Source organism: Elephantulus edwardii, unplaced genomic scaffold, assembly GCF_000299155.1.
Source record: "Elephantulus edwardii isolate Elephantulus edwardi_28Jun2011 unplaced genomic scaffold, EleEdw1.0 scaffold00027, whole genome shotgun sequence".
In the NCBI taxonomy this organism is placed as follows: Eukaryota; Metazoa; Chordata; class Mammalia; order Macroscelidea; family Macroscelididae; genus Elephantulus; species Elephantulus edwardii.
This window is the reverse complement of record NW_006399777.1, coordinates 21,267,829-21,290,216: the sequence shown is the minus strand read 5'-3', so window position 1 is coordinate 21,290,216 and position 22,388 is coordinate 21,267,829. Positions and strand designations below refer to the sequence as shown.

At 47.0% G+C, this 22,388-nt stretch overlaps 1 protein-coding gene across 1 annotated transcript in view; it reads right to left on the bottom strand.

Moving 5' to 3' along the window:
- The window catches only part of MRAS (muscle RAS oncogene homolog), a 40,176-nt gene extending 18,050 nt beyond the window's left edge, over positions 1–22,126 (bottom strand). Inside the window, exon 1 of the mRNA XM_006883390.1 lies at positions 21,915–22,126. Coding sequence (XP_006883452.1) covers positions 21,915–22,107 — 193 coding nt within the window. The 5' untranslated portion in view covers positions 22,108–22,126. The remainder of the gene's footprint in view (positions 1–21,914) is intronic.
- Between the last annotated feature and the right edge of the window lie 262 nt (positions 22,127–22,388).

Here is a 22,388-nt window from a genome sequence, read left to right as displayed (position 1 = left end):
GGAGCTCTCATAAATCCTGTCCACCCTGACCTTTCTGGGTTAAACTCCACTTCACCTGATTGACAACAACAGTGTAATTCTAACAGCAAAGTTGGACAGAGACAGTGCATGGGTTTAGGATGAGCCGCTGGCCCACTCCATTCTTGGGGGACAGAAGCCCGTGTCTGTGGAGCCCTGGGTTATGCTAAAGCCTCCATCCATCAATATCTTCTGCGTACTCGGCATGGGGGAAGGGCTGAAAAATTTGCTACTTGGTTCATATGAAGTATCTACTTTTTTTTTTTTTTTTAGGGTTTTTAGTCATTCATTGTTGCACTTTTCTCCCTGCCCACCCCCTCCCCTCTGATTCACTCTTCTTGAAAAGAAAAAGAAAAACTCTTTCATTGTTATGCAGTCCCTCCCCCCAAGTCCACTCCACTATGCAGCCTTCACTCTGGCCTTTCGTAATGACAAGAATATCCAATCATATGTCCCTTTTAAATAGTTCTCTCCCTCATCTGTTTCATTGCAGTATATATCATTCCTCCCCTCCTTTTCTGTTTTCCCTCAACCCCAATGTTAGTCCTGTTTTACAACAATGGCCCTATGCAATATTTGTCCTTTTGTGACTGAGATATTTCACTCAGCATAATGTCCTCCAGGGTCACCCATTCTGCATAATATTTCATTAGTTCCTTGTTTTTCAGTGCTGCCTACTATTCCATTGTGTGAATATACCAGAACTTCTCTATCCATTCGTTTGTTGATGGGCACTTGGGTTGTTTCCAGCTCTTTGCAATTGCAAACAAAGCCACAATAAACATGTGTGTGCATATATCTGCTTGGGTGGCACTTATGGTTTCTTTAGGGTAAATTCCCAGTAGTGGAATTGCTGGGTCAAATAGTATTTCTACTTGTAACTTTTTGAGAAAGCACCATACAGCCTTCCATAACAACAACAACAACAACAACAACAACAACAATAACCCTTTGCAATATATCAAAGTAGAGGGAAAACAAAATGCATTTCCTTATCAAGGTTCTTAAAAGCTTAGTCAAACCAAGATTTTTTTTTTATTATTGGTGCAGCCTCATGTCTTCTGCATATAACTCCAAGAATCTCAAAAACCGCAGAGAATAATTCTGTTCTTTGAAGATGGATTGGAATCAACTCAATGCATTGGGTTTGAAATTCTCTGGGATTTTCAAGAACAATTTTTTAAAATTAATTTTAATGAATGTTTACAGAGACTTAGGGTATCCAGTCATTCACTGTTGCATTTTTCTCCCTACCCACTCCCTCCAAGTCAAACCAAGATTTTTAAAAAAGACAACAAAGTATAGCAAGCGATACCCTTCTACTGGAAAGCTAGGGAAGGGAGACCCTTTCAGACTGAGGGGCCAGGAAAATGTTTTCAATAAAATGGGAAATTTAATCCTGGACTTAAAGGAAGGGGAAGGAAAGGAAAAGATAGAATTCGGATCTGGAGGAAGGGGTGTAGTAAGGGCTTCCCAGAGAGAGAAGCATCATGCAGGCCGGGAAGAAGGGAGGGGCGAGGAGGCTGGTGTGGCCAGAGTGAGACAGCTGGAAAAGGTGAGGAGGGGAAACCAGGGGCTGGGGGCTTGCACCCCAAAGTACACCACAAGGATCCCATGGGCACTGGGAGGCTGTGGAAGGTTTGAGGAGGGGAGAAATGCAATCTGAGGACGGAGAGACTGAAAACCAGTGAGGACGGTGACAATAGGCAGGGAGGCCCTAGAGAGACTTGGGCGGGAGGATCTGAGCTGACACAGGAATCTTTAAGGGGGAAGAGGAGAGACTGGATAGGGAGATGCTGACTACCCGAAACAGCTAGAATGACTGTGGGGGTCAGAGGAAGAGAAGATTTGAGGGTGCCCAGGGAATCCCAAGCTTGGAGTCTGAGGGGAAGGAGCAGCCATGGAGGCAGAAGTGGGGCTAAGTTGGGCCTGGTGTATTCTGGGTCCACCTCCTTGTCCAACTCTCCCGAGAGTATGTGTGAGCAGAGGCCTTGCACCCCACACCCCCACACCACACACAGTCAGAGGTCCCGCCATCCCCTGCAGCTCTGCCCCCAAGACTTCCTGAGGGTGGGGGCACTGAAGATGAGCAGGCAGCTGGGATTTTGTGACATTCTTCTTCCACCCACATTCTCATTGCCTGCTACCATGAAGGTGGGAGGGCTCTGGAGACAGAAAGCATTAGTCAGCCTGGGAGAAAGTTTTCCTGCCAGTGTGACTGTGAGAGAGTCAGTGAGAAAGGCAGGAGGTGACTGTCCCAGAGGTGAGCCACAGATTCTGGACACAGAGAGGGCAAGTGCTGGATGTACCCATCCGTCCGTCCCTGACCTCCCACCCGGCGGCCGGTGGGGCCGACAGCGTTGGGAGCAGATTTACGAGGAGGTTCTGGGACTGCTCCTGGCACAGCCTGGTACAGTGTGGGTCCCAGGCAGCCTAGGTGTCAGCCGCAGACTGCCCAGCCTCTGTCCTCTTCTGCCGGCGGCTGGCAGAGGGAGGCAAACCCAAGCCTCGGGGTCTGGAGGTTCAAGGTCCTGTCCAGTCCTATCTACAGTGTACTGACCACACCAGGGGCTTCAGATACGTATGCATGTGTGACCCCACCCCCTTGGAAGAATGTTATTACTACCCACTGCTACAGATGAGGAAACTGAGGCCCAGCGAGTTAGAGAGAACTGTTCAAGGTCACGCACTGGGGAGGAGAATATTCTGATTTCTCTGAAGCCTAGTCCATGCAGCCTTTTTTTCCTTCAACCCAAGGGTGTGGACATGACCACCTCAGAACCTGTCAGGTTACAAAGTTCATACACATTGTTTTTCACACCAGATCTTTCCCATTTCCTTCAATGCCCACCCCACCTATGAAAGTGTGCAACCCTATGATCAATCCCCCACTCATCCTCATTTCTCTGCCCCCCCCCTTGGGTCCTCATACTCTACAATAATGGTCTTGTACAGTATTTGTCCTTACAGGACTGAGTTAGTTCACTCAGCATAATGCTCTCCAGTCCCTCCCAAGTTAGGCGGGGTCCTGATTCCAGATCTTTGCTCAGCTCATGACCTCTGACCAGACTGCCCTCCGCCCTCTTTGCCACTAGCTGTCTTGGTCCCTGAGGGAACTGCCACAGCCCTCTCCCCTTCTGAAGCCCCAGCCTCTGAACTCTACCCTCCTTCTGGCTCATCTGGGTCTCAGCTTGGACGTCTGGGCTGAGCCTAGCTCCAGGCCACGGTCAGGTCCCTCAAGGCAGGAGCTGGGTTTCAGCAAGGGTTCCAAAGATACTCACAGAGTGACGGGACGAGTCACACCCATGCGGTGGAGGGAAGGCACTCACAACCAGAAACAGTGCCCGCAGGCACTGGGGGAGGTCACTACTTTTATCACGCACACGTCCTTCAGAGCAAATAAGGGTTCTGGAATAAGGACCTACAGACACATTAACTGCTTGGGGTAAAACACTTCAAGAACTTTGCCTGGAACATTCCACATAGCTCGAGTCCACAGACCCTGAGTGAGAGGCAGGAATCAGTGAGCAGGCTGTGGGCGAGCCTGTGCCCTTTGTGGAAACAGATTCCATTAGAAGGACGTTGAGTGTGAATACTATGTGGAGAAAGAAGTGCTTTACTACAGTAGTGTGTGCTCCTCCGTGGAGCAGGGCTGAGCACACTGATCAGAAAAGGGCCAGGCAGAGCATGAAAGCCACTTGAAACTCTCTAAAGAAAGTTATCAGGGGAGCTCTGGTGGCCTAGTGGCAAGAAGCTGTACTGCAATCCCAGAGGTATACAGTTCAAATCCACCAGATGCTCTGCCGGAGAAGGAGGGACAATTTCTTCCTGTACCAGTCAGATCTGATTTGACAGTACACGCAGAAAAAATAACAATTAAAAAAAATAAATAAAATTAAAAAAAAGAAAGTTGTCATGCGTCGTCGAGCCAGAACTGATCCTCCAGCGAGTTTTCAGGGGCAGTAAATCTCACAGGAGGAGATAGCTCAGTTTTCTCCTGCAGAGCAGCTGATGGATTCGAACCGCGTGCCTTCAGGTTGACAGAGCAGCTTCTTACCACTAAACCACTGGAGCTGAGGGCACTAAGATCCTGTGGCAGGTGATGGCGGGCTCCCTGGTGATGAGAGTATCTGGCAGTGGCTTCAGCTGCCACTGACATTAGGGAAAGAACATTGGCGAAGACAGACTGGCCCCCTCCCCACAAGGATTCATCTGGAGGTCACACTACTCTGGCTGGGGCAGAGGGATGAGTTTTCACAAGGTTCATGGGTCCAAGTCCATGAATCCACAAGGCACATGTAGGTGTGCACATCCTTCCTGGAGAAGGTAGTTGCCGTCCAGAGCTTTCTGAGATTTTTAAAGGAGTCACAGCCCCCCACTCCTCATTATGCTGGACCCAGGGAGGGAAGAGAAGAGGGGACAGCGCAGCAGGTGGCCTCAGCTGTGTGACAGGAGCTCAGGAATACTGCAGGGAGAGACCTGGCAGTGAAGCAGAACGGGGCGGAGAGTTTGGAGGCCAGGATTTCACAGGTGACGTTGCTGAGGCAGGTGAGGCTAGAGAGCCCAGGTTCATGCCGCTTCCAAGCAGAAGTAGGAGCTGAATTCATACGTGCCTGGATCCAAACCCTTTTCTGCTCACTGCACCAGCCTGTCTTTGGGGAGTCAGCAGCTTCCCCAGGCCTGTGGAGAGGGGCAGGTCTACAAGGAGGAGGTGACGACAGAGTGAATGAGGTCTGCAGATAAAGGGGGTGTTGCCTGCACTTGTTCTCAACTGGTTACACCGAGCTCTCTCCTGCGCTACATGCACAACCCTCCCCAACTCCTACCTGTTATACCAAGTTCTCTCCCACTCCCACCTGGTTATGCCGAGCTCTTTTCTGCTCCACACGTACAACCCTCCCCAACTCCTAGCTGGTTATATTGAGCCCTCCCCCACTCCCACCTGGTTATACTGAACGCTCCTCCACTCCACACCTGCAGCCCTCCCCGACTCCACCTGGTTAAACCGACCTCTCCCCCACTCCCACCTGGTTATACTCAGCTCTCTCTCACTTCACACCTGCAGCTGTCCCCTGCTTCACATTCACTCTTACCTGCTCCACACCTACAGTTCTCACCTGTTCCATACCTGCAGCCCTCACCTACTCCACACCCAACTGCTTCACACCCTCTTACCAGCTCCACCCATGCAGTTCTCACCTGCTCCCGTCTGCAGCTCTCTGCTCCCAACTGATTCCATCAACCTCTCTCACCTGCTTCACAGTCATTCTCACCTGCTCCACACCTGGTTACATCAAGCTCTCTCTGCTCACTCCCACATCTCTCCCCTGCCCCACACTGCAGGGGGCGAGTGATGGTGGCCAGGAGGAGAAAAGCAAGCGGCCATGTTGGCCCGCCTCACTCTACAGACCTGAGCACCAACATCCAAGATCTCTAAAACTAAAAAGAACCAGCACATCCATTCCAACACATCCCAACCATGATGATTCAGTCTTGTGGAGAATGTGAGTCTTTATGGAGACTGCCCATCTTCCTTCCAAGGAACAGACGGTGGATTCGAAGAGGCAGCCTTCTGGATACCAGCCCAACATGTAACACACGACTCACCAAAGGGTCTTTAGAGCATGGAACAACTCTAAATACATTCTATTCAGTCAGCTGATTCTCACACCTTGGTGAGGGTTTCTCACCATCTCCTCTCTCTTTGAACCTCATTTTTAACTGAGAATCTGAAACAGTGATTGGTCAGGAGATAAATTCCACAGCTAATCAACTCACCTTGGAGAAATAAGAGGCCTCATTTGCTGCTGGGGGGTATATGCAATGTGTGCAACTCCTGTGGACAAGGGTCTGGTATTTCCTCAAAAAGCTTAACATATAATTACCACATAGCCCACAAATTTCACTCCTACCTATAGAACCCAAAAGATTTGAGAGCTGGGACACAAATAGATACTATTAAACTAATGCTTGAATAGCAAAACTATACAAGATACAAAAAAAACCCCAACTATACAAGATACAATAAAAAGTGGAAACAATACACATCTATGTTTATTGTGGCTTTTTTTTGCAATAGCAAAGAGCTGGAAACAACCAAAGTGCCCATCAACAAATGAATGGATAGAGAAGCTGTGGTATATCCACATTTTTTTTTCACACAATGGAATACTATGCAGCACTGAAAAACAGGGGACTCATGAAATATTATACAAAATGGGAGATCCAAGATGGCGGCAGAAGCAGAGACAGCGTGGTGAGCTGCGGGAGCAGCGAACCACTTAAAGCAGGGCCATTATGGCCTTCCACAGACTTCAGGGCAAGAAGTCACGGCCCTCTGCCAGGAGTGGACTGCCCTTGGCCCCCAGCTCGGGGCGAGCCGTCGCGGCCCTCAGGGTGAGCTCCTCAGTCCCCAGATTGTGCCATCTGACCCCTGGGTGGGGAAGGAAAAAAAAAAAGAATGCCTAGGGTATCCAGAGAATGTTATCTAGGCCACCTTCTTCCGCCCCTCTCCCCCAGTAAACCTGAAAGCAACACCCTCAAAGCCCTTCTATCTGTAACTCACAAGTTTGTTCTCTCTAGATTTGCTCCCTATCCTATAGGTAACCTTAACACTGAGTTTTAATCCAGAATTGACCCTGAACAAGTGCCCATGACAAAAAGGAAATACAACTGACAGCTAAGGAAGCAAAGGAGGATGGAGCCTCTGGGTTCAACCAGCCATCCCCACTGGACCCATCTGGGAAAACACTTTGCAGTCCAGAGGGGAGCAAATGACAGGAAAATATCTTCTAACAGAACAAGAAGGCAAGCAGCTTTAACCCAAGACCACCAGTAAGGTGATAAAGCGACCTACCTTCCCCCCTTTACATCTATGCCACTGTTCAGCATGAAGAAGCCAGAGAGTCGGCATCCAATTCCCAAATCAATAAGAGAGTTGGTTTAATTACCATTGGAAAATGCCTGTCATACCTCTGTAGCATCTGGTCCCCACTGGACCCTCATCATTTCCTTCACCTACTCCCCCCACCAACCAAACTGTGCAGCTCTGCAACTGCATCCCTGCCCATCCCCACCCTTCTGCCCCCAACCCTCACTTCCTTGTGCCCCCAATATGTTTTTTCCAATAAAAAAAAAAGAAAAGACATGTAAAAAAGGAAACAGCTCAAATATTCATCAACAGATGAAAAGATTACTGATACATTCTATTCTCCAGCCTGAATGAACTCTGGCTATAAATATGCCAAGGTGTCTTAATTATCTAGCGCTGTCACAACAGAAATACCAGGAGTGGACGGCTTTAACAAACAAATTCATTTTCTCACATTTGAAGAAGCTAGAACTGCAAACTGGGGCTGCCAGCTCCAGCATCAGCCTTTCTGTCAACTAGGACAGGTCTTTGTCTCTTCAGCTTCTGTTTCCCGGTCCCTCTGAGCTCTCCCTGTGGCTTGGCAGCCACTTTCCTCCATCTCCGCTTGCTCACTTCCTAATTTCATCTATTTCTATCTCAACAGAGACTGACGCAAGACACATCCTACACTGATCCTGCCTCATTACCCGAACAAAGGCAACCCACTCCCAAATGGCATTATAACCATGGGCAAGGCAATTAAGATTTTTTTATTTGCACTGTTTATTACATCCCTAAAAAAAGAATCCCAGGATTTTTCCTTCTGTGTGTTTCCGTCTTGCGTCCTCATGGTCCACGATGCCAGCTGAGGTTGTCAGTACAATGAAACCAAACTGACGGGACGGGAGCAGATGATTGTGCCACTTTTCTAGATCTTTGAGCTGCACATCAAATCTGGGGCTGAGAACGCCACACTTCATAAATAGGTAACATGAAAAGTTCCCCTGTGAGGTTGACAAGTTTTCCCTGCTCTGTGATCATCATTGAGTTGAAATTTGCCAGTGTAGCCATGCTTTGTCATCACGGTCAGGAACCGAACTGTGACTTTGGAGCACAGCCCGGTAAGAACCTGGCACTTGCCTCTCTTCTCGGCATTGTTGAGGCTCTTGAGTCAGCCAGGACATTCATGCGCACCACCGTGGGGGCCCAGAAAGATGGCAGAAAGAGGAAGAGAGGGGCGAGTGCACGGAGTTATGGGTGAAATGAAGATTTTTTTTTTAAAAAAACCCTTATTTTCAAGGAACACAAGTCAGTCCTGAACACTAAGCAAATGAAGTCAAATGCCAAAGGCCACCAGCATATAGTTCCATTCATATAAAATGTTCAAATCAAATCCACTGCCATTGCATTGATTTCAACTCAGAGCAACCCTATAATACAGAGTAAAACTGTCCACAGGGTTTCCAAAGTTGTAAATCTTTATGGATGTAGATTGAGTCATCTCTCTGCCCTGGAGTGGCCACTGACCTTTCGTTTAGCAGCTGTATCACCAAGTCTCTTTCTGGCCATGTCCAGAGTAAATAAATCCATAGAGACAGACCAGAGGCTAGGGACAGGAGGATATGGGGGTTAAGTGCTCACGGGTATGGGCTTTTCTTCACAAAATTACTTGCTGTGCATCAGAGAGCTGGACAATGACTAAAAAAAGACAGAAGACGAATCAATGCCTTTGAGATGCGTGGCCCTGAACACTTCCTTGGACCGTCAAGAAGACAAACAGGTCTGTCCTAGAGAGAGTGAAACCAAGCTGCTCCCTGGAGGCGAGGCTTTTTTTTTTTTTAAATTTTGTGTGCGTACCGTCAAATCAGATCTGACTGGTACAGGAGGAGATTGTTCCTCCTTCTCCAGCAGAGCATCTGGTGGATTTGAACCATGCACCTCTGGGATTGCAGTACACCTTTTTGCCACTAGGCCACCAGAGCTCACCGAGGCAAGGCTTTTGAAGCTCTGTCTCACATACTCTGGACATGTTTGTCGGGAGGGACAAGTCTTTGGAGAAGAACATGATGCTTGGAAAGGTGGGAGAACAGTAGAGGAGAGGAAGACCCTGAATGAGATGTACTGACACAGAGACTGGGGTTATGGGGTTAGGTGTGTCAGAGACGGTGAGACGGACTCAGGATAGGGCAGGCTTCAGAGCTGTTCTGCACAGGGTCGCTGTGAGTCGCAGTAACTCGATGGTACACAGCAACAACAAAGAAAACATAATAATATGTGCCATCTATCTTGATAAAAGCTTCTATAAGAAAAGAACCGGTCCCTTTTCCCTTTCTCTGAAGCACATGCGGGACCTTCCTTCTTCCTGCTGTGGACGGTCCCGCCCCCCCCGCCTCGGACCATCCCTCAGGCAACTCAGAAACACGGTGGCGATTCCCTCCCTCCTGCAGCACCCACTTCTCTCTGTTCATTTGTTTCAACCAGTTTGTAAATGTGTTATCACAAAATAAAATTATCCCCTTGACCTCGTGCCCCTCCCAGGGAAGGCTCATTTCTCTGGTCCTCTTTCTAACAGCAACGGGCCTTGACTTGTGTATTCGCAGCTACTCTGACATCTTTTCTTCTCCTCTGTCTCAAACCCAGGACCAGCTGACTTTCATTGCCAGATCTGACCACCCCACCAAAACGGATCTTCTCAAGTTGTAATGACCGCCACGCTCCCAAATCCAGTCTCGGTCCTCATCCCATGCGGGCATGTGCTGGCACTGGCTGCAATCGATGGCTCCCTCCTTTTATGAAGTCCCTTCTTTATGTGGTCTTCGAATGCCACCTTACTCTTTTTTTTTAATTTATTATTAATTTCAGTAAAAATTTACAGAGACCTTGGATTTCCATTCATTCATTGTTGCATTTTTCTCCCTGCCAACCCTCCCCCCTAGTACACTACCCTCTTGGAAAAGTAAAAGACAAATTCTTTCATAGTTTTACAAACCCTCCCCCCCCCAGGTCCACTCCACTATACAGCCTTCACTCTGGACTCCTGTCATAACAAAAATACCTAATAATTTTCCCTCTTAAACAGTTTTCTCCCTCATCTGTTTCAATGCAGTATACATTATTGAACCCATCCTTCTCAGTCTTCCCCCAACCCTGATGTCAGTCCTGTTTTACAAAAGTGGCACCATGCAGTATTTGTCCTTTTGTGACTGAGATACTTCACTCAGCATAATGTCCTCCAGGGTCACCCATTTTGAATAATATTGCATGAGTTCTTTGTTTTTCAATGCAGCATAGTATTCCATTGTGTGAATATACCACAGCTTCTCTATCCATTTGTTTGTTGATGGGCACTTAGGTTGTTTCCAACTCCTTGCTATTGAGAACAAAGCCACGATTAACATGGATGTGCATATATCTGCTTGGATGTCAGTTATGGTCTCTTTAGGGTATATTCCCAGTATTGGAATTGCTGGGTCAAATGGTATCTCTATTCGCAACTTTTTGAGAAAGCGCCATACCACCTTCCACAGTGGTTGCACCGTTTTACACTTCCACCAACAGTGAATAAGGGTTCCAGTTTCTCCACAACCTCGCCAGCACTTGTTGTTTGCTGTTCTGTTAAATTCTGCTGTTCTTACTGGGGTGAGATGATATCTCATAACCACCTTATTCTCGATTCTTCATTCACGTCAGTAACTGCTCTTGCTCCATCTTCTCATTCTCCCAGCCTCTAAACATCCACGGGCCTCCAGGCTCACCCACTGGGACTTCTCCAACCACACCCCCTTCCTGGGTGCTCTCTCAGCTCAGAGTTTTATACATCACTGTCACTTCCATGTCGTCACCTCCCAAGTGTCCGTCTCCAACTCATGCCTCTCTTCTAACTCCAGACTCAGACTGCCTGCCACCAGTTTGACTTGTATGTACGTGGGGAAAGCATTTCGGATGTCAAACGTCCAACATTAAAGTCTCGATTACCTCCCAAAATGTGCTGTTCAGCGTCTTTCTTGGCTTAATCTACATAACTCTATCGTAGCAGATGAAAGTTAGAGACTTCTCTTTCTACACTAACTCACAGAACCCATTAATAAATCTTGCTGTCCTTTCCTTCAAAATCCATTCAACATTTAACTCCTTCTTTCCACAGTCTCCAATTACGTCCTGCTTCACCCTCAAGAGCCTCATAAGTGGTCTCCCAGTTTCTGCACTGGCTCCTCTCTGGCCTGTTCTTCTCCACATTGTAGTTGGCGTACCCACTGGCTCAAAACCTTCTGATGGCTTTTTATTTCCCTGTAAGACCCTATGAGATCAATAACTCCCAGTCATAACTCCCAGCCAGGGCTAGCTTCCCTGTCTTGTGCTCTGTTCTGCGCCTAGCTACCAACAGGCTGGACACACACTTGTTCCGGGGCCTTTGCACTTACTGTCTCCATCCCCTGATGTTCTCTAGATAAAGACACAGCTTTCTCCTTCGGCTCCAACATCACCTCAGCAGAGAGGCCTTCTGTGTCCGACTCACAGACAGCACCTCCTTCCTTGCTATCGATTTCCTCTTCCTTCCCTTCTTCATGGCATTCAGCACCACCTGGCACAAGACACACTTCCTGATGGCTTGTCCCCCTCACTGGAAGACAACTGCCATGACAGCAGAATCATCGCTTTGCCAATTGCTTGCATCTTAGGGCTCAAAAGAGAGACAGGCCCATAGCAGGGACTCGGAGTTATTTCTAGAATGAATTTGTGTACACACCCAGGTACACAGGATTCAGGGACCATCTGCATATTGCTAGAAGGGAAAGGTGATGGTGGCTCCACATCAGGGTTTCAAGTCTTATCCCTGGACCTTCTCAAATCCAGGGAGGTAAGTCAGTGGCCCTTCATCCAAACACACCACTCAGTGCATTCCTTCTTGAAGATGCCAACCCATTTTAATAAGTAAAAATGTGGACTGACATCATGGTTGGGAGGAGACTGAGAAAGATGGGATAAATAATGTATACAGCATTGAAACAGACGAGGGAGAGAACTGTTTAAAAGGGATATGTATTAGGTATTTTTGTCATGACAGGAGTCTAGAACAAAGGCTGCATAGTGGAGTGGACCTGGGGGGGAGGGACTGTATAACAATGAAAGAATTTTTCTTTTACTTTTCAAAGAGAAGAGCGAACTGTGGGGAGGGGTGGGCAGGGAGAAAAGTGTAACAATGAGTGAACTGAAATCCAAAGTCTCTGTAAATTTTCATTAAAATTAATAATAATAAAAAGAACAACAAAAAAGAAAAAATAAGTTAAAGTGTAAATCTTATTAGGGTAACCATAGCAACAGTAACATCTACCAAGGTTTACCAGGACACTAAGCAAAAAAAAAAAAAATCCCAAACATGTTGTCACGTCAATTAATGGTGACTTCATGTATTACAGACTAGTGTTTTTTGGTTTTAATTTTTACAGAAGTAGATTTCCAGGTCTTTCTTTTGCAGTGACACTGAGAAGACCAGGTCCCCACGAGGTACCTTTCCCCCTGTGTTACGCAATGACTCAACCGTGCTTGTTGAACGTGCGGAGGACTGGAAGCGCTTGCTGCAGAAGATCAAAGACTATAGCTTTCACAATGAATCACATTTCAACATCGAGGAGACAAAAATTTTCACCCCTGGACCAATCAGCAAGATCTTGACAGATGGAGAGGAGACTGAAACTGTCAGTAACTTCACTTACTTGAATCCACAATCAACATCACTGGTACCAGGAGTGCGGAGATCAGGAGAGAGTGCACTGGACAAGTATGGAGCCCAAACTGGTCACATCAATCCGAGCCACAACCAACAGAAAGTCCCGAAATAAGAGCGAAAGCCAAAATGAAGTACAAGGTGTATGAGAGCAAGACAAGAAATACCCTGGGTTTGGGCCTGTGGACAGACTTGGAATGCACCCAGGTTGTGCTGTGTTTTGGGGGGAGCGGGAGGGCAGATCTGGGCTGCTCGCACACCTGTGTCACCAGGTCTGAGCCTTGCAGAGCTGACTGACCGGCAAAGGCATAAGATAAACACAGAGCAGGATTAGGATCCCTGGCTTTGGAGTCGGAGAGAAGGGAGACTGAAACAACTTGATCTGTGAGTCAGATGTGTGAGCCTGGTACATCGGTGTCTGATCTTGAGCTAAGACCTTCACCTCCTTTGAGTTTCTGTTCCCTGCAGGGGCCTGATTAACCAGAAGGGCTCTGGACCAAGTGCTGGAGGCCCCTGGGTCCCCTGGGACACAAGACAGCAGCAACTTTCCAATGATACACAAGAGACTGTTAACACCTTCAACTTGCTCGGCTCTACCATCAACACTCTTGGTACCAGCAGCCAGGAAATCAAAAGATGAATTGCACTGGGAAAAAAATCTGCTGTCAGGGACCTCTCCAAAGTACTAAAGAGCAACAATGTCACTCAAGAGACTAAGGTGTGCCTGATCAAGGCCATGGTCTTCACAATTACTTGCTATGTGTCTGACAGCTGGACAACAACTAAGGATGATAGAACAAGAATCAATGCCTTTGAGTTGTGGTGCTGGAGAAGAGTTATGGAACTGCTTGTTAAGAGAACAAACAGGTTTATCCTGGAGAGGGTGAAACCGGGCTGTTTCTGGGAGGCAAGAATTTTGAAGCTCCATCTGACCTATTTTGGGCATTTTGCAAGGAGGAACCAGTCCCTGGAGAGGGACATCATGCTTAGAAGGGTGGAGGGACACCAGAAGAGAGAAGACCCTCGAGGAGATGGCTTGACTCAGTGACTGGGGTAATGGAGGCAGATGTGTCAGAGACAACGAAATCAGCTCAAGATAGAGTCCAGAGCTTTGTGCACAAAGTCGCTATGAATTGCAAGCAGCTTGACAGCACATAACACCACCACCACCACCACACAAGTCGTTTCACTAATTTCTCAGCTAGGATAGCAAGCCTGGTGCGTACAGGCTGAGCAGTGGTCTGTTCTTCTGGAAGAAGACACTAATTCCAATTTAGCAGAATCCCCATAATTCCCCATCCAGCAAGCAATGTCTGCTCCGTAGCTGCCGCTCCAAGGGGGGTTGTGGGGGGCCAGTCCTGGCCTCAGTGTCAGGAAAGACTCTCTTCTGTAGCCAAGGGCACCTGGGGGCACAGCGCGTGCCAAGTGACCAGAAGCAGTCAAGCTCGGCGGGTGGCGCCTGTGTGAAGGAAAGGACAGACAAAAGGCCTGCGGGCGCATTTCATCCTCTCAGGCCAGCGGCCATGTCCCCTCATAAAGGGGAAAAGAGGGAAGTTCCTTCCACCTCACTGCCTCCAGGGAAGAGGAGGCTGGGTGGGTGGGCAGTCCAGCTGGGGCCTGCACCCATTCTGAGTTCAGGACCTGGCAGGAGTGCCCACTGTGGAGCTGGCCTAAGGGCTGTGGGACCCAGGAGTCCAGCAGGTGGAAGTCCTTGATGGAGAGAGAAAAACAACAACAATACAACTGTCAATCAATTCACTTCTCATCCTACATTCTCCTCCCCCCTCTCCCGACCCAGAAAGAATGTGGATTCAAACGCAAGGGGTCCAGAACCCCTCAGGAGACAACAGCACTTGTGTCTGAGGTCTGGGCAGGGGCCAGGGTGGAAAAGTCCCAGCTTCTGAGAGTTCAGAAGAGCCAGGGCGCTTTTGCCAAGACCAAGAAGGTCTGGGAAGAAGGCGGTGGGGGTAATAGGCTGAAGAGCTGCACCCAAGATCCCCGAGTTGGGAGAGGGATCTAGGGACTGGGGGCTCTGTGCTGATCTCTGCTCCAGGAATAAAGGTTCCAGACAGCAGGACTGGGAGGCCTGTGGCTGGGAAGGCCTCAAACACCTGACTACATTTTAAGTTGGCCGAACATTTAGTCAACATCATACCCCAGAAGCACAAGCCTAGGGCCAAGGTGGACACAGCATGACAATAGGATAGGCGTGGGCCTGGCAGAGTCAGAAGACTCTGGGCCTGGCTCGACTTCTAGTTGGTATTGAGCCGAGGCAAGGCCCTATCCACTTCATCTTTAGTTCAGTTTACCCTCTGATATACAGTGAGGGCTGGGGAGGACTGAAATCATAGAGTGTAGGAACTTCCCGCCCAGAACAGGATTTGGCCCCAGACTCAGGGCTTTGTGATCCAGGGGACCTTGGAGTCACACAGCAGGAGAAGAGAAAATCAGAGACAGGAAGACAGGACCAAGAAGCCCATGCAAACCCACAGGCAAGAGACGGTGGTCAGAGAGCGTAAGAGATGCTTCCTGAGATGGGTCCATGTCAGTGGAAAGTACAAAAGGGCCTGGATCTCTGTGCAGAAGGACTCTGAGCAGGCCAGCTCAGAAGCCTTGGGTCCCACGGATGCTGAAGAATTGGATTGGCGGCCCTGAGATTGCTTACCTGTCTTGAGAGATTTGGGAACAAAAGCAATGTGGTCCCTTGAAAGAAAACAAACAGAGGGCTTCTAAGTTAAGTGGGGAGCCTGTGAGAATTCTTACGGTAGAAACCGCAAAAAAGACTATGTGTGAGCTGAGGCACGGTACACACTGGAGCTGGGGAATTTGGCCTTTTGTAGGACAATGAGTGAAAGAAAAATAAGGCAGGTGAGTGTTTGCTTGCTAACTCAGACAGTCCAGGCCACGTCCCCTTCCCAGAGGCACAGGGATCAACTCATTGGCTGTGTCACACAGAGAGGATTTTTCTACACAGCCTAAGTACAGAGGACAAAGGAGAGTTCAAAGCACTGATAGCTGTGTGAATGGTTCTGAGCTTCCTATTCTTTGACTACAAAATAGGAATAACAACAGTAGCTGAGCACAATAGGGCTGGTACAGACTGGGTGTTTGAAAAGCGCTTAGCAAAGGGCCAGCCACACTGAACTGCCCAGTAAAAGTCATTACTGTCACCACCAGTATCACACAGTCATTTATTGCTCTAGGGAGTTTGCGTGGAGCTTTAAAAACTACAGAGTTCAGAGCAGACAGAGTCCACCATTACTCAGGAAAACCTAAGATATCACCAGGCTCAGTACTTCCAAAGGTAGTAGTCTCTGCAGAGAAGTAGGAAGGCCAGGCTCTGGATGCCCAGAGAATAGAAGAGAACCTTCTTAACCTGGTTGTTGTTGTTGTTAGGTGCTGTTGAGTCACGTATGACCCATAGCGAGTTTGTGAAAAAAGAGATCTGGAAAAAAACCCACAAAACCAAAACCAAACCAAAAAACAGATCTGAACCCCACCCTAGCCTCCAAATTTCTGACACACTAGAGTCCATTGCAGCAGGCACTGGGCTAATCAACCTGACTGAGGGTCTTCCCCTCTTTCGTCGACCCTCCACGTTCCCAAGCATGATGTCCCTCTCCAAGGAATAGCCTCTCCTAGAAACATGTATGTTTCTAGGGGAGTATGTATGTAAACATGTATGTATATACATCTCTCCTTCCAAAGTATGTAAGAGGCAGCTTTATCATCCTTGCCTCCAAGGGGCACTCTGGCTATACTTTCTCCAAGGCATATCTGTTTGTTCTGTTGGCAGTCCACGGGATAGTAAATACTCCAACACCACAGTTCCAATTCTTCTGTCATCCTTATTCATTGTCCAACTCTTAGATGCACAGCGAGTGATTGAAAAGGCCATGACCTGAATCAGACACATCTTCCTCCTCAAACTGACATCACTGCTCCCCAATAATTTGGAGGACTATGACTACACTTTCCCAGTTTAGTTAAGTCTCCTGATTTCCTGATTGCTGGTACCAAAGGTGGTGGTGGTGGTGGTGGTTGTTATATGCCATTGAGTTACTTGCGACTCATAGCGACCCTATGTACAAGAGCCCGAAACACCATTCTATCCTGTGCCAACCTCGCTGTCTCAAACACACTCGTTCCCACCACTCCAATCACAGAATCAGTCCATCTCATCAAGGGTCCTTCTCTCCTGCGCTGTCCCTCCACTCTCCCAAACATGATGTCCCTCTCCAAGGACCAGTCCCTCCTTGCAACATGCTCAAAATATGTCAGACGAAGCTTCAGAATCCTTGACTCCAAGGAGCATTCTGGCTTCACCCTCTCCAGACAAACCTGTTTGTTCTCCTAGCAGTCCATGGTATATTCAACACTCTTCTCCAGCATCACAGCTCAAAGGCATCAATTCTCTTTCTATCATCCCTATTCACTGTCCAACTCTCTGATGCATAGCATGTAATTGAGACAACTATAGCCTGGATCAGGCGCACCTTAGTCTCCAGCCTGACGTCGTTGCTCTTCAGTACTCTTGAGAGGTCCCTCACAGCTGACTTTCCCAATGCAATTCTTCTCTTGATTTTCTGGCTGCTGTTACCAAGAGTGTTGACTGTAGAGCCAAGTAAACTAAAACTGTTAACTATCTCAATCTCTTCTCCATCCATACTGATGCTGCCAATCAGCCCAGTGGTGAGAATCTTTGTTTTCTTGACGGTGAGCTTCAATCTGTATTGAAGGCTGCAGTACTGATTGTGAATTCAACTAAGACAAAATCACTGACAAATTCAATTATTTCTCCATCTAGCATGATGTTGCCTATTGGTCCAGTGGTAAGAATTTTTGTTTTCTTGATGTTAAGATGCAATCCTTATTGAAGGTTGTATTTGTTGATCTGCAGCAACTAATCAAGGGCATCTACTAATAAGCTACAATAAAAGGCATCAGATAATAGTTAGGAGCTCTGATGGTCTAGTGGTTAAGAAAGTTCACTGCAATCCTGAAGGCAGGCAGTTCAAATCCACCAGCTGCTCCACCCGAGAAGGATGGGCAGTCTCCTCCCATTTGACTAACTGTCTCTGAAAACCCACCAGAGGGTCAGCTATGGGTTGGTTCCAACATGCCACTACAGAATAACAACTAGTAGTTGGTTTTTGCTGTTGTGTACCATTGCTGTTGGAACCAACCAAGCTGGTCGTCTGGGACGTTTTCAGAGGCAGTTAATTACATAAGAGGAGATTATCTATCCCACTCCTGTGGAGCAGCTGGTGGCCTTGAACCACGTGCCTTAGGGATTGCAATGCAGCTTCTTGCCACTAGGCCACCAGCACTCCCTAGTAGATGGTAAAGGACATCTACTAATCAGCTCTAGTTAGAAGTGGCACAAGCAGTTGGATGCTTGACTATTAGCACCTGATTTGTTGCTGTTGTTAAGTGCCACTGAGGTCAAGACAGACTCATAGTGACCCTATGAACGACAGACCTGAATCCTGTCCTATTCTGGGCTACCCTCATCATCTGACACACTTGACACCTTTGCTGCAGTTGCTGTGTCAATCCATCTCACCAAGGGACTTCCGCTCTGTTGCTGACCCTCCACCTTTCCAAGCATGACATCCCTTTCCAAGTAACAGCCTCCCCTAGCCACATGCCCAAAGTATGAGAGACGAAGCTTCACCATCTTTGCTTCCAAGGAGCACTCAACTTGTAGTGATGACATGCCTTTCAAATCCACCCAGAGACGCCCTTGAAGGCAGGCCTGGTGACCTGTTTCCAGAAAAATCATAGCTTTGGGAACCTACGAAGCAGTTCTCCTCTGTACATATGGGGTCACCAGGAGTCGGAATCATCTCGTTAACAGCCACATCTACATTGATGGTATGAGGATGAATGCTTCCTCCCTATGCCCAGAAAAGGCCAGAATATCTGCTCTAATTATTCTTATTCAATAATGTATTGGAGATTATCAATAACATCAACACTGAGAGAGAACAGTTGGCCTAGTGGACCAAAGGTGATGCTACCAAGCCAAAGGTGGGTGACTTTTAATCCATGGCCCTCAGGCCTGTTTTTCATTGTTTTCGTTCAAACATTGTTCTGTCTAGGTCGTATAGCCCTGGTGTGTCCACTTGCCATACAGAGGTAACTTGTGGTCGCTGTGAAGCTGAACACTGTGACACTGATGTGTCAAATGCATTAATGGTTACCCATGGTGGACAGTGTTTGGTGGCGCTCCCCAGTTGAAAGAAGCTTGAAAGGAGGAGTGGCATCCACTTCCATAAATAGCTTGCCTCCGGAAACCCTATGAACCCGAAGAAAGGATGAAAGTCACACAAGTGTTGAGAACTGTTGTTCATAGGGTCACTATGAATCACCTATGACTCAACGGCTCTTAACAACAACAACTGGAGATTATAGCCAGGGAAGTAAAACAAGAAAAGGAAATAAAACCACAAAGAAAGAGGTAAAATTGTCTTTATTAGAAGATGGCATGAATGTCGATAAAAATCTGGGCGGGGGGGCTCTGAAGGTGTCATCCGTAGCAAGTCATACTGCTAACCCAAGTCTCCATGTCTCCAGTGGTTCAAATCCACCAGCAGCTCTGAGGGACAAAGATGGGCGGGCGGTCTCCTCCCATTACAATTTACGGCCTCAGAGACTTGCTTGGAGGGTCACACTGGGTGGAGCTGATTCGATTCCAGTGAGTGAGTCAAGACGTGTGGACCTTGTGCATTCTCACCTTTCAAGAACCAGCTGTATGAGATCAAATTTACAACAGCAACTCAAAGACCAGACAGGACCTCCAGGGGCCAGTGAGTTAACGAAGGAGGAGCAGTTTAGGAAAAAGGGTCAGAATGTTTGTGCAACTTGGAAAATGCACTCAGTATCACAATATTGTGCACGGAGACACGGTTGAAATAGCGTCTGCTGTACTGCAAATATTCTCAATATTCTCAACAACGAGAAGATAAATAAAATCGGAAAAAAATAAAGGTGGATGGAAGGTCTTTCGCATCAAAACTACAAAACTATGACTGAGAGAAATTAAAGACTTACATACACAGGCCAGTGCTATGTTCATAAATTGGAAGGCTCAACAGGGTTACAATATCAATTTCCCTAAATTGGTCTACAAATTCAACATAAGCTCAATTAAAATCCCAATGAGTGTTTGGGTTTTGTTTTTTTTTTCCCCAGACATTGACAAGCTGACTCTAAAATTTGCATGGCAATACAAGAGACCTATTGTTGTGTCCCATCGAGTCAGAACTGACCCATAGCTGACCCTCCCACGGGTTTTCAGAGGCACTTAATTGCATGAGAGGAAACTGCCCATCCATCTCTCCCAGAGTAGCTGGTGGATTCAAACCACATGCCTTCAGGATTGCAGCACAGCTTCTTACCACTAGGCCACCAGAGCTCCCTACAAAGCACCTAGCTTGGGAAAGGAACAAAGTTGGAAACATAACATCATCCGATTTCAAGACTATCTATAAAGCTGCAGTTACTAAAACAGTGTAGTACCAGTGAAAGCCAGACACACAGATAAATGGAATAGAACACACAGTGTCTATGAATAGATTTCTACTTAATGGACAATTTTCACCAGTCTTTTATCTACCTTTATCTATCCATCTAAAAGGGAGCTCTGGTGGCCTAGTGGATAAGGAGTTGGATTACCAACCCGAAGGCACAAAGTTTGAATCCACCAGTTGCTCTGTTGAAGAAAGGCAAGCGATCCTTACAGCTTCTGAAAACCCACAGGAGGGTCAGCTGTGAGTCAGTTCTCACTTGATGGCACATAACAAAAACGTAGTCCATCTAAAGAACTTTGTTCCATACTTCACATCATACACAAAAATAGAACTCTGATTTTAAGATGGCCAATCTAAAACCATTGAACTAGAAGAAAACCTTCGTGGTCTCAGGTTAAACAGAGTTCTGAAGGATCACATCAAAAGCAGGATCCATGAAAGAGCAAAGTGATGAATCAAATTTCACAAAAAGCTTAAATGTCTGTTAGAAAATATTTTAAAACAAAACAAAAAACCAACAAGTCAGGAAAAAAGCATTCACAAGGGAATTCACAAGTCACATACCTGGTAATAGACGTGCACTCTGGTGGTTTCCTAAATTGATACGCTATGATTAATGCGTCCTTTTTTAAGAGAGAGTCTCAGGAAGAATAAACTAATCAATAAGTATCTAGAGTCACACAATACTCTGAAGTCATTGGTTCTGCAATTTCACTATCCTCTGTAGGGCTTATGAACACAAAACTTGCTGATTCTCACACATCTCTTAATTTCTGAATCAACAAAGACTTCTTAATTCCCATTTCTAAGTTCCCTGGTGACATGGATGCTGCTGGGAAGGTTTTTGCATTCTGAGAACTGCTAATCTAGGAAGCTCTTGTGGCCTAGAGGTAAGAATCTGAGCTGCAATCCTGATGGTTCACGGTTCAAATCCACTAGTAGCTCCAGGAAAGAAAGATGGACAATCTCCTCTCGTGCTATTTACTGCTGCCAAAACCCCACTAGAGTGTTAGCTTAAGTTGGTTCTGACGGTTAACAATAACAACAACAATCTAGACCAGAGACTCTGGTGACTTAATCGGTAAGGAGCTGTGCTGTCTACCAAAATGCAGGTAGTTCGGATCCATGAGCTACTCCATGGAAGAAAGATAGGTCATCTTCTCCTATGTGTTTTACATCTGCTGAAAACCCACTGGAGGACCAGTTCATGAATCGTTTCCAACTGGACACCACTTAACAACCACCACCACGCAATCCAGTCTAACCTAGAAACAATGTTAGATGAAAGATGTTTCCCTCCACAGGACAACTGCCAAATAAACTATGTTTATTAAGAAAGAATGTGTTTCCCTCCTTTTTATTAGCTAGAGACATCTGTACCAGTTAATTAGTTTCTGATCAGTGAGAGAAAACAAACATGACCTCACTGAGTTGACACCATTCTAGCTTTGCCTCTTTGTTGAATACACATGTTGGTTTCCATAAAGTTTTCAAGCTCTCTAAGGAGGCTTTCAGGAACAGCAATGGTAGATGCAGACACAGCAGAAAGTGTGAGTACAGTCTAGGATAGGGCAGACTTTTAATCTGTTGTGTACAGGGTTATTAAATCAGAGCTGACTGGATGGCATCTAACAACAGCTGGAAAAGCAGCCTTCTCTGTTTAGAAACCATGTATGACCCTGTACCAACAACAGCACGAAGAAAACCATCTCCACCCTGCTCTCATGAAGCCTGCCACCAGGTCCCCCACCAGTCCCATCTCACATCCCACCCCCATGCAACTCACCATCCAAGATGGCCCACTGATTGTCAATCTCTGTATGTTTCAGGTAAGAGTCCTCAATGGTGGGGTCGTAGTCAGGCACAAAGATCTTCTGGAAAAACTGAATGGTGAGGGCGCTCTTGCCCACACCCCCGTCGCCCACCACCACCAGCTTGTACGTGGGGAGGTTGTCACTGGGGACAGCGCTGGTTGCCATGTCTCTGGAAGGTCAGACCTAGAGAAGCAAGACATGTGGAATGAGTGGACAGTTGACATCAGATGTTAAGCGCTTGTGGTGTCAGACACTTTGAAAATTGGCTTTTTTTTTAAAATCCATTGTGTGAGCCCCTGCTGGGGGCATAGTCTTGAGCTACTTTAACTGAAGACACATGGTCCTGCAAATCATCAACAGCTGTGGGATCAATATAAGAGAGTGCTTTCCACACTGTGAGAGACAGTGGTGGAAAGAGAGTAAAAGACTATGGAAGACAATGAAGA